Here is a 13,625-nt window from a genome sequence, read left to right on the forward strand (position 1 = left end):
GGAGCTACACCAACCCTATCACGAATATATTCATTCCGCATTTTGTCTCTAAGTGTAAAGCCACTCATCCACCTAATCATTCTCATCTCGGCAACACTTAACTTATTATTATGCTTCTCTTTTAAAGGCCAACATTCAGCGCCATAGAGCATTGCAGGTCTCACCACCGTTTTATAAAATTTTCCTTTATGTCTTGTGGTACTTTTCTATCACACAAAAGGCCCGAAGCATTCCTCCACTTCAACCAACCAACTTGAATTCTACTATTAACATCCCCATCTATATCACCATCGCTTTGGACAACGGACCCAAGATATCTAAATCGTTCACACCTTTTAAAAAGTTGGTTGATTCCATAAATCATTCTCATCTCAGACCCAAGATATCTAAATCAACAACGGAATCAGTTGTTGATTCCATAAATGATGCAATAATTCCTTTAGACTCCAATGTAGACCTCCATAATTCAAGTTTTTCCTGGGCTTTTTCTCTCGTTTTATCCACGAGAAGAATATCATCAGCAAAAAGCATACACCAAGGTACATCCTCTTGTAGATGTCCAGTAAGACCATCCATAACTAAAGCAAAAAGATATGGGCTTAAAGTCGATCCCTGATGTAATCCAACAGAACGAGGAAAATATTTTGTCAATCCTCCTTCAGTTTGAACACAAGTAACAGCTCTAGTATACATATCTTTAATGACTTGAATATAAAAACCTTAAAAAGAAAAAAATTAATTAAGGTAAGCGCATACACAAAATAAAAGATGCATTCACTAGTCTAGGAATAAAGTATTCACAATTACTTGAAGTTTGACATAAAAAAGAAAGTCAGGGGATATCCACGTCCTATAATTCCTTTAGAAACTTCATGATGATAGAAGTTATCGAATTACATACAACAACAATTCAAAGACAAACAAATTTTTAGTTATTAAAAATATGTCTAGCCATATTGCTATATTTATTCAATACACTAAGTCATTTCAAATGCCAGACCTTCCCTAACATTAAACAAGTAGCAGATTTAAGTGTGTACTGAATTTAATTAAAGCATGGCATGATTCACGATTTTCATAGGAAGTTCATACTTATTGATACTAATAAGAATATCTTTCATGCTAAAATCTCTGAGAAGTATGCCAATAAATAATGTTTTCTGTTCCAATGTGTGAGACGTGTTCAAAATGTCTTAAAATGAGTGGGCATGCTTACTTAAAGTTCTCGAAGTTAAATTCAATCTTACCATATGCAAGCACCTAGACAAGAACGTTTCAAAAAAAAATGATAGATTAAAGAAAAAAATAGCCTCACATGACATGCCAAACAACCCTCAAAAAAAAAAAATTTTGCAAGACAGCGAAAAAAATAGTACAAGGAAACATAAATCCAAAAGGCTAATAAATTACTTCAACAAATACCGTAAGTGTGAAATAAACTTTCAGGGAGCAAAAAATAAAAAATAAAAAATAAATCTTTACATGACATGCATAAAAGCAAGTTTCGGAATGTCAAAAAAAGTGAACTTATTTACCTGTAGACAACGCCAATGTTAGGCGTCATAAGTTGAATCTTCTGGACCTGCAGTTAGTTTGGAGCGAGAAAATAAAAAGAACTCTGAGTCGGAATACAAAATTATAAAGTTCAACTGAAATAATCTCATCATTCTATACCAAAGAAGTAAAACGTATGCACGCTTATTGAGGTGAACTGCACCATCAAAAAGTATTATGACCATTAAAATAGTCAAAGGAGAGTGGTGAGAGACAAAGTGTTTTAAATGTGTTTTTTTTAATAAGAAATCAATATCTATAAAGTGTATAAAATGCACACCTATGTAAGGTAAAAAAATACCCGTGATGTTTACCAAACAAGCAAAAATCATATCTGCAATGCATTAAACACAAAACCCTAAAACTTTGGCAAAGAGATCATCCAAAACAGGTAATATATGAGAATTAACACTCAGAAAACATTATTTATAAAAAGAAAGTCTCTTAATAATAAATTGAAAGAACCAAATGTGATACAACCCAGTTGTATAAAATCATATAAATACACTTTACATTAAATAATTTAAAAAGAATATAAGAAAACAAGAAAAAAAAGAGTGAAGATACATGGGAGCAACTCCGAAGGTTATGGGAGGATGAGAGAATGTACAGTGAGACAACAATCACATTTAAAAAATGGAGTAATCACCAAATAGGATTTTGTAGTGGAGTACAACTAGGTTTGATCACTTGTTGTTGATTATTCACAATGGTGAAAGAGAGAGAGGTGTGCAACAACAAAAAAAAAAGGAAGCCAATGTCAAAATGGTGGAGGAGATATAGAAATTGAAGTAGGGGGGAGAATTAAGCTGAAATAATTGTGTGTCCAGAGTATGCAGCAGGAGGGTAACACATTTTGAAGTCATGCTCTTTGTGAGGATGTGAAATAAAGAATAAAAATTGCTCATAACATAAAGGATTATGTTCATCAAATAGTTGCAATAGAAGAGGAATTATTTAGCATCTCCCAATTCTCTTCCAATTTTCTGATGAACTTTTTCATCCTTTGGTTCTTATATAAGACATTTGTTAATTTCTAAGATTGCATCTTTGCTTAACATGTTTTGAAAAGGACTGTAAAGAGTATCAAGGCATTCAGGACATTTCTAAGTTCCTCTTCCTTTCTTTTAATGGAGTAGGAAACTTTTTTATCTTCCCATATTTTTCATTTTTGAGATTAAAATCATGATATTGGAACCTTTGCTTGACTTTTGGAACCCGGAGAACTGAAATGAATTGATTGTAGATGCATCACCATTTTTAGTTTGTGTATCAAGTATTTTATTCACCAATAACTAAACCTATACAATATATGTAACATGATTACATTTCTATAAAATTTACCTATAAATCTCAATGACATTATCCTATTACATAACACTTCTATGACACTTATCATCCATTTTAACCACTAAGCCTTTACTCCAAACATTATAAAAATCATGTTTTCCTCTTAAACTAAAACCACATTATCGTCACTTTGAATGCATCTAACAAGACATGGTATAAAAATATATAGTATGAGGCCTGCGACAATCCTTTCTTGACCTCATTGGATAATACATCAGGCTTATACCTCACATACTGTGAGGTCTGCCTCAAGACGCACCTTGCCTTAGTTCTAATCAGGAGTATTCAATTTAAAATAAGCTTTTTCATAAAATAAATATAAGTAAAATAATTATAATAAATATTCATCACTTACCCATATAATACACGACTAAAAATGAAATTGAAATTATTCTTATCAATCAACATAGCCATTGAATTAAAATTTGATAAATAATCTTATTAATTAATATTTAAAAGAAGATTGAAATTTATAATGAGGAGAAATGATAGAATATGGAACAACTGATGATGTGATGAGGGAGAAAGTAAATAGTTAATTTATTAATAAAAGCGATGAAAATTTTTTTATGTAAAAATCTTAAAATTAGTGATTTGTTATATTCTTAATTTGATAGATGACAGTAGGAGTTTGAGAGAGACTAATTGAATCAAACTTATTTTGAATTGTTATACTATGTCTTATTTTGATGTTTGTATAATCTTTTTCATTTTATGATTTGGTGTCAGGATGTTAGCATGCTGCTTACTATAAATAATTTATTGATTTTACCATGTAAAGATGTTAAATATGTTATATTTTAACTTATTAGAAGGTTAAAATTTTAATATGTTACTTTTTACTACATATTGTGAACTTAGTATAATACTTATTCTTTGCGTGATTTGTTATTTTTGAGACTTACGCCTCAAAATGACTAGCTACATGAAAAAAAAATGTCTCCACGCCCACTTGCGAAATTATAAGCTTTAACATAATCATCTCAGCAATGTCACTTTTCATGCATAGAACATAATCAAAACCTATATATCTCATATATTTGCCTAAGCTACTTTATTTAACTCAATTATTCTTCTGATGTATCAAACCTATTACATAAAATCATTAAAGTTGTAGTTTTTGGCTTGATCTCTACCCTCATTGCAAGACTTCTAGAATCCTTACAATGCTTGTAGATTAACATAATTTGATTTTTGCCTTTCCTTAAAAATCATAATTCTTTTATTTATAACCTTTTCATATCTCCTCGCCTCGCTAAATCTCTTTACTTACATATTATATCTTCGAAGGTTTAACAAAGCACCCAAGGCAATTATTAGTTTTTAATATTTTCTTTATACTATTAAGATACACATCGTTAACTAATAATAGATTCTGTATAGTCAAAATTTCTACTATAATAACCTTATAAACTTTGCCCAATAATCTAATTTCTACTATAATAACCTTATAAACTTTGCCCAAATAAAAAAAAATTTACTTACATTGTAATAAAAAGGAGTCAATTTGTGATTTGGGCATTCTACTCTTAAAAGCAAAAAAATGTTCTCATCTATTAGAGTATGGGATTGCAATTGCAAGGCCATAACATACTTCATGATCAAATATAACTTCTCCAATAGCATTCATATCTTTATTCCTACCATCATGCATCTTCTCATACACTAACTTAATAGAAACTATGCATCAATTTAATTTGCCACTTATAATTATAATACCATCATCAATTATATATATTACATACATTTCTTATCAAACTAGCTATAATCCAATTAAAAGTGCAAAAGAACTAACCATATTTATAATAGCATCACCAATAAGTAATATATACTTTTTAAATTAGTTATAATCCAATTAAAAGTGCATAAGCACTAATTATATTTATAATAGCATCAAAAATAAGTAATATATTTTCATTCTTCATTCATCCATTATTTTCATCTTTCAACTCTTTTTCAACTCTATCACTACTGCTAATGATTAATCACAATTGTATTAAGTTGGGCATGATATTTGATGATGTCATTCCATGTCATTCCAATCAAACATCTCATATTTCTCACCACAACAAGGTTTAGATGCGGCGCATCCATTAAAAGCATCTTCGCAAACATTGCCAATTAAAAATCACAAGCATTCTTCATACATCTTCCAAACATGCAATAGCTTAATCATAGCTGGGTTAAGTGGCTTTAAAAAAATAAATATTACCTTTTCACATTGCATTTTAACAACAAAAATAATAATAGAACATAAAACACTATAAAGACAAGGAAAAAAAAACATAGACGTGTGCTTTACAGCAGAATCGGAAAATGAAAAATAAAAAAAAATGCACTTCTCAAAAGATAATTTGGAAATTTACATAAATATCACACAATTCTTATGTATTTACTTATTTAACACCCAAGTTTTATATTTATACTTATAACACCTTGGTGTCATAAATCTACACAATAAATGGTGTATTTTATTTTAAAAAAAGTAGTGATGGCACGTTTTTTGATGTGATATTAAAGATTTGAGAGGTATCCATATAAATATGAACGGATACGTGTTAGATATGTAAATGTATATAAATTGTGTGGTATGTATGAAATGCCACAAGATAATTTATTCGGCAGGAAGTTAATAATCAACTTCCTTAAAAAAATTAAGGTGGCAATGCTTTTCTCTCCTACTGGCATAACTGAAACCAAGTTCAGCATTCAGATAAAGAAACAAGAAGCATTGATTTAAACTCGGAAAACACAACTTCAAATAAGAAAAAAAAAAGTTAGCAATTATCTGACAATGGGTATAATTTTATGCTTACAGATGTTTCATCCACTAAAATTGAAGGCAGCTTCTTCTCGGTTGCAATAACAACACCATTTGCGGCTGCAGCAATCTCATCAAGAGTCAATAAGATCATGATGGAAAGAAATAGAAAACAGAATGGAATGTTTGTAAAATATTTATAAGAATCAAGAAGAAGCTTTCAAGTAGAGTTGGATCTTCTGAATAACGTCCATCAAATCATTTTTGCTTCTTCATTTTTATTTGAATGGGAGATTTATATATGTGGCAGACAATTCTTATGTATTTACATATCTCACACCTAAACTTTTATAATTACATATATAGCATTTTGGTGCTTTAAACTTATGCATGAAAAATGTGTAATTCACTTTTAAAAAGTGATAATAATTCCATTTCTGACGTGTATTAAAGGTTTGAGTGCTATGCGTGTAAAATGAAAGTTAAGTGTGACATATATAAAACAAAAAAATTGTGTGCTATATATGTAAATGCACCTATTAGAATTTGATAACTGACGACTAGCTTTTTTTACAACTTGATACAATTCCTTTGATGCATATGATATTTACACTATTTCATTGTCTTAATTGTTTCTCAAGCGGAACTCTAGCAAATGATAATTCATTACATTATTTTACTTTATTCAAATTAATATTATATTTCAACATCTCAGGCATTAATTTTCTTAGATCATGAGAGATCACGTTGACTTTTTTCCTTGTTTATTGCATGGCAATCATATAGGTTTAAAAGTAGTGGCGGGCTGAAAAACTGCTTCACACTGCTTGGAAAAAAAAGGTAAAATTGTGGATTTCATGCAAAATTTTCATACGCTAAAAATTTAACTTCAGAATCCCACTGGAATAAATGTTTTCATAGTGCATCCATCATTTTTATCTTCTAAAACTATTAAGAAGCCTATTTGAGGAAAAAAGACATCATTCAGTATCTAAGAAGTGATATTTGCTTTCTGATGCAGAAACCTCAATTGGTTGGCAAGAGGTGTTGAGATTTATTCTACTCACAAATCAGGCAGCTTACCATAATGAGGATTTCTCTTTAAGGCGAAAGCTTATATCTGTCCGACACTATCTTATTAGAATATTTTAGCGTAAATCCAAATGGGTTTTATAATTATTAAAATTATTCAAAGGGTTATAAAAATATATTAAATTTTTAAATAAACCTCAGCTTGAATGTGCAATTCCATCTAGTATTTTCAAAGGGTAGGTTAAATTTTCTAGAGAGAGCATCTCCTTGTAACATTTTGTTTTATTCCCACGGTGCCTCCACTAAAATCTTATTATTGGTTACGTGTAATTGATTATCTTCAAATAAGATACAATCTAGATTTATACAAATGCAAGATTTTCAATTTATTGCATGCATTTCATGTTTTCAACTATTTATGTATTATTTTTGGTATAAAAATATTAACTTATCATATGCATAGATCATTTTGCATTCATCTAAGGTAAAGAAAAATTGTAAAAATTATGAGTTTGTGATATACAAATTTGCGTTTATTTGCATGATTTTGTGCATTTTATTGAAGAATTGTATTAACAAAATCAATCATCAAAGCATTATGCATCACTTCATTAGAAATAATATACATTAAATTTATTATTTATTGCAAGATTTTCTATTCCATGTAAGAAAAATGAAATCAATCCAAGCTTCAACAATACTCTAAATAATAAATGTTACAAATGAAAACCAAAAATGATAGCCTATTTTTAACCCACGAGCCCCTAATTATTTAATAAAAGCAAAATTAGATTATAATTTATTTCTAAAAGTTTTTGCATATAAAACAAGTTATAGGTATTATTTAAATTCATTTAGTTATAATGTTAATAAAAAGCTAAAAAGAATTACAAAATTGGCATTATCGGCTGTTGAACCACAAGTGCCATAGAGATTGATAAAGTCGCTTTTGAGTGCTCATGTCAAGGTGCCGGTGTGACTTAATTAGTGTGATAATGATAGCCTACACTCTAAAATGACTATTTTCTAGAACTTTTCAGAATATTAAAAAAGAGGCATGCTTTTCAAGCTCCATGCTCGTCACTTTGGAAATAATTTAAGCATTTAAACATCTTTATATCTCAAGCTAAGAAGCTGATGAAAGTCACATTTAAAATCTTTCAAGTCTAATTTTCCAAACACTACAGGAAACTGTTGCATTAGCATCAGAATTAGCGTCGGGCATAATGTCGACTCAAAATTAGCATGAGATTTGCATCTGTGTAGCATCTTGTGCGGTCCCATGGATGAAAAAAATCGACGCAGACTGGTTCCGTCGAGATACCTACGCTAAGTTGGCGTTATAGCGTCGGAGTTATTAACTCCGACGCTACTAGTTACTTATTAACGTCGAAAAAAAACTGACACTACTATGATGCTAACGCCCTAATAATCTTGATCCCGAGCCACAGCCCTCAATTCTTCCTTTCTACTTCCCGATCGCAACTTCCTCCCCTCTGGCGCTCCTCCGTGTCAGCGTCGATTTTCGGCATCTACTGCTAGTTTTCACCACTCATTTTGTGTTTGATGTGTGGAATCTTCCTGTACGCCTCCTAACTTTGATTTTTTTCTCAATCAACGCATGTTTTTATGTTATTTTTGATTTTTTTTCTTCTAACATGTGCAAAAATTGAAATTTCGGTGTTAGACATGCAATACATAGAGATTAGGTGACTTTTTAAGTGGAATATAGAGTTCAGGTATTAGATATGTAATGCATATAGCTTGAATGATTTTTATGTAAAAAATATAGTTTAGGTGTTAGTCATGCAATACTTAGGTTTAGGTTTTGTGTTTAGGTGGTGTTAGTACTATTTTTGATGTGATATTAAAGATTTGAGTGCTATGTGTCTAAATATAAAAGTTTAGGTGTGACATATGTAAATACATAAGAATTTTGTCCTATGTATGTAAATGCCCCAAAAAAGTATGTGTTAGCTATGTACTGCATATAGGAGTTGTGTGGTTTTTTTTTTTTTTGGTGAAATGTACGGTTTATGTGTTAGACATGTAGGGGTTGTCTAGCAACGTATTCAAGATCGGATTTAGGTGGATTTCAAAAATCTTGTCAGACGGTCCATTTTGGACAAAATAAATATCAAGATGTTGTAAATCTCTATTTCATGTATTTCGGCTATAAATCCAGGATTTAGTAAATCCTGCGAATCAATAGATTTACAAGATTTAAGTTTGTCTATTGCGGATTTAAAATTGTATAAAAATGAATTTAATATATTAATTTAATGAAAATATGACACTCAATAAGACATGGAGAAAGAAGTTTCTTGTAGTCGGCCACCCTTAGTGGGAAAAATGTTTTGTTGTTTTTCCATATTAAACGTCGATCATCTAATAAACCTATTAGGATAGTAGATGGTATAAATATAACTTTTGTTAAAAATGGTAGAGAAAGACCTAAAAAGACAGGCACATTGTATACAAAATTATCTCAATCAGTTTGAATTAAACGAAAAATATGACACTCAATAAAACACAATGAAGAAAAAATACTCATATAGCCGACCCCAATAAATTTGTATGCATGTAATACATAAAATTCATAGTGTACTGATCTATATAGCTACATCTATACAGCAGATGAATATTCGAAACATGAGATCACAGTTCTATAACAAATTAGATCTAGGAAGAAAAGAACTTACTGACGAGTTTTTAGCTGGTGTTGATAAATTCGTGCAAGAGGCATCACAACTCCCTACTTATTTTCAGAAGGCAGGTTCTGATGCCCCCGTGCGAAAAACAAGAATCAAGCTTATCTGACACCCGATGAAGTGGAGTTGGAACTATACCAGAGGAGATTTGAACCTGATTACTGGTATTGGAATTCACATGATGAGTTTGAACCAAATGTTCAATACGGTCATGTTGGAGCCTCATCAAGTTATGTCGCTCCAACGATTCATGATTCTAGTGTGTATGATAAAATGATTGTTAATGCCAACATGGCTCATTTTATTGAAAGTGTGTCTGATAATGATCAAGAACCGAAAAGTAAGGCACAACAACTTTTGGAGAATGATACACTTCATATACGGAGTTATTGATTGCCCTGAGAATATTAAGTATCAAAGCCGATTTCAACATGTCAAGGGAACGTTACAATCAAGTAGCAACATTATTAAAGAAGATGAATCTATAAATAATTTAATTCCAAATGATTTGTACTGAACAATAAAAGTTAATATCGAAGTTAGCGTTACTATCTGAAAAGATAGATTGTTGTGACAACGACTGCATGTTATATTACAAGAAAGATGCACTTAATACGAAATGCAAATTTTGCAGTGTTGATAGGTTAAAACCAAGTTGGAGAAAGAATAAAAATCAAAAAAATATTCCTTACAAACATCTTTATTATTTCTCTCATTCCACAACTTTAATAATTATTTGTGTCTATGCATACAGCTCCTTGCATGACATAACATAATACAGGATCTGTTGGTGCTAATAAAATGACTTATTCTTCAGTTGATGAAGCCCGAAAACACTTCGATCGCAGTTATTCTGACTTCGCAACAAAGCCACATAACATTAGGCTTGATTATGTGCAGATGAGTGCACACCATACAATAACGCAGCAACCTAACGTTGGTCAATTATTATCATGTCATATAATTTATCTCTTGCTATGTGTATGGACTGTGTTATTCTTATTTCTAACGTCAATCATACCAGGTCCACATAGCCCAAATGGTATAATTGACGTGTACTTACAGCCACTCATAGATGAGTTGCAGGTATTGTGGGAAACACGTGTGTGTTGACTTATGATGTTACAACAAAACATAACTTTCACCTTAGAGCTACTCGTATGTGGACGATAAGTGATTTCCCAACTTATGAGATATCTAGTTGGATCACAGCCGGAAAATTGGTATGTCTCTACAGCAGGACATGCCCAAAGCATTCAGTTTAAATCATGAAAGAAAAAAATTCCTGGTTCAATTTTCATCGAAAGTTCTTAGCACGTGATCACCCATTTCAAAGGAATAGTGATGTATTTTTTCAGAAGTAAAACTGAAAGATCAAGTCCACCGCCAAGAATCAATGTAAGTGATTTATTGCAGATGAACAATGAAGTACCAAAGATCACCAAGAGACTATAACTAACCTCGAGTCATCTTCTAGATTTTGGCATTACACATACTTGGACGAAGCTAAGTATTTTTTTGGATCTTTCATACTGGATAACCAATCTAACTAGACATAATCTAGATGTTATTCATATTAAGAAGACTTTTTTTTTATATAATATATCTAATATTGTTGTAAATATCAACGAAAAAACTAAATACAACGTCAAAGCAAGATTGGCTCTAAAGGTGTATTGTAAGAAGAAAAGGTTAGAACTACAAGAGACAAATGTAGGTAAAATTAATAAAACTCAAAGCTACATATTTTCTCACATTTGATCAACGAAAAACAATCTTTGAGTGGTTACATTCTTTGAAGCTTCTAAGTGGTTATGTTTCTAACATAAGTTGACGTGTTGATTTGGAGACGGAAAAAATATTTAGTATGAAGAGTCACGATTGTCATATTTTCATGCAGTGTTTATTACCTATTGCATTCAATGCCCTACCAAAGTTGGTATTTGATCCATTGATCGAAATTAATATATTCTTCAGGGAGTTATGCGCAGGGACTTTGAATGTTGATTCACTGATAAGTCTTGACATGAGTATTCATTTATTTTTGTGCAAACTGGAACGGATATTTCCTCCCGATTTTTTTTACTCGATGGAATATCTGCCCATACATCTGTGTTATGATGTTATGTTGAGGGTTCAGTACAATACAGGTTGATGTATCCATTTGAGAGGTATGTCTTTTACTTTAGAGTAAACTACTATCTTAATTTTTCTAAATGACTCAACTGTGCAGATTTCTAAATAAAATTAAAATAACTATAAAGAATAAAGCATATCAGAGGGATTGATATGCGAAGCACGCCTATTACAGAAGACAATTAATATATGTTCTTATCAATTCGATCAAGGGCAGCATACACATGAAACTGTTGGTGAGAAGCCTTCGCAAGCAGAATTATTTGTATTCTAGATATCAGGTGAACCATTAGGTAGACATGATATGCACTACCTCAAAGATAGAGAGCTTCGAGCAACTACATTGTATATTCTACTAAACTGCGATGAAGTACAACATTCCTACAGTAGGATTAAATTTAATCAAAAATTTTCTTAGATATTATGCCAAATGATATACCAATTAACTCAGACATACAAATAACAATGATGTTCGCAAGTTATTTACCGAGAGCTTGAACATAGGGGATGACTCTTGTAAGCAAGAAGACCAAAAAAGAATTTCCAAAATCATTCAAATTATATGTAAGTTGAAGTAGCTTTTCAATTCATCAGTACGTCATGTAATTGTAATCTACAAATAAAGTTAATTATGATTTGGAACTTCTTCTAAGTTCATAATACAAGCAACGGAATCACAGACCAGAGTTTAGTAGATCTTGCTTGGGGGGTCAAATCGTAGCGTCAAAGCATGACAAATATTTGATGTGAATGATTTCAAATTTCACGTGGACCTCTGATGTGAAAGAAAACAGACTTATAATTTTGGTGTTTATGTTAGAGAAAACGCACACACACAAATAACGATATCAGCTATTACAGCATATTAAATGAAATAGTTCAGTTGCAATATACGGGTTATGTTGAACGCAATGTTTGCATGTTCAACTGTGAGTGATTTGATCTTGTTTCTAATCGAGAAACACGAACACTCAGCCCTTATGATATTACTGAAGTTAAAATAAACACAAAATATGCTGACTATGACCCATTTATTCTGGCACGTCAGATTAGTCTGATTTATTATCTTCGATATCCTAATCGAGCAAGAGATAAACTTGATTAGGTTGTTGTATTGAAGAATAAACTAAGAAAAATTAATGAGATGCAAAATATCATTGAACAAATTCACCAAGAGTCATTTATATCCATTTTTTGTATTCAGCTTAGTTCAATTGATAATGTGTTGCCCCTAAAGGATACTACAGGGTTTTGTGAAAAAGTCCCTTTAGATATGGATGAAAATAATGATGAAATTGACAAAAAAAATTTAAAATTTTTCAAATGACTCTTCTAATGAAACTGAATACAAAATGGTATGTATGCTTAAATTATTATTTTATGCACCTTACTTTTACTTTCGCTTCTTACACTATAGTTGCCTTGCTTACTTTTCTTGATTTTACACGTTGTTACTGCATGTTTCTTGTTGGCATTGTACACTGTTCTATTTTTACTTTTTTGTCTTATTATACATACTAATCATGCTTACAAATTCTGGCAGGTGCTCAGCCCCCGGAGAGACCTCACGTTCAGAGGACTTTGAGGAACACATACCGGAGGCTGAAGAATGTCGTCACTCGCACTAAGAGGCACGACACTCCTACAGCCACTCCAATCACTCTTACAATCACTCCAATCACTCCTGCTGCCCTCCTCCCGCACCAGCCACACATGCATCTGTTTTCCATCCATATTCCTCCTCCAATGTGCTAGACCTCTCGACTCTTACACCTCAGATGGCTGACTCCTTCGGCAAAGTGTATATTGTGTCAGAGGGAAACTCTTAAGTCAACTTTCTTTTTAACATTAGAGAAATTTCAATTTTCATCTCAATTTTCATTGTAACTAATATTTCAATTTTAGGTTCTTCCCTCCCAGACCACACGAGACACGCAACATGGAGATCATCCGGAGCCAATATGATAAGTTGTTTCTCTCATGGAAACGGATCTTAATAGCAACTCGAGACATGTGGTTTAAAGAGTTTGAGATATGATATTTTAATTTGAAATAGAATGGCAATTTCTACTTTTTTTTTT

At 31.5% G+C, this 13,625-nt stretch overlaps 1 protein-coding gene across 1 annotated transcript in view; it reads right to left on the bottom strand.

The window, feature by feature from the left end:
• Positions 1-13,625, bottom strand: part of LOC110032833 (proteasome subunit alpha type-2-B) — a 70,074-nt gene that overhangs the window by 48,946 nt on the left and 7,503 nt on the right. Inside the window, exons 3-4 of the mRNA XM_020736594.1 lie at positions 5,721-5,785; positions 1,536-1,582 (exon numbers count right to left, since the gene is read on the bottom strand). Coding sequence (XP_020592253.1) covers positions 1,536-1,582; positions 5,721-5,785 — 112 coding nt within the window. The remainder of the gene's footprint in view (positions 1-1,535; positions 1,583-5,720; positions 5,786-13,625) is intronic.

The sequence above is a fragment of the Phalaenopsis equestris genome, unplaced genomic scaffold (assembly GCF_001263595.1).
Source record: "Phalaenopsis equestris unplaced genomic scaffold, ASM126359v1 Scaffold001035, whole genome shotgun sequence".
NCBI lineage: Eukaryota > Viridiplantae > Streptophyta > Magnoliopsida > Asparagales > Orchidaceae > Phalaenopsis > Phalaenopsis equestris.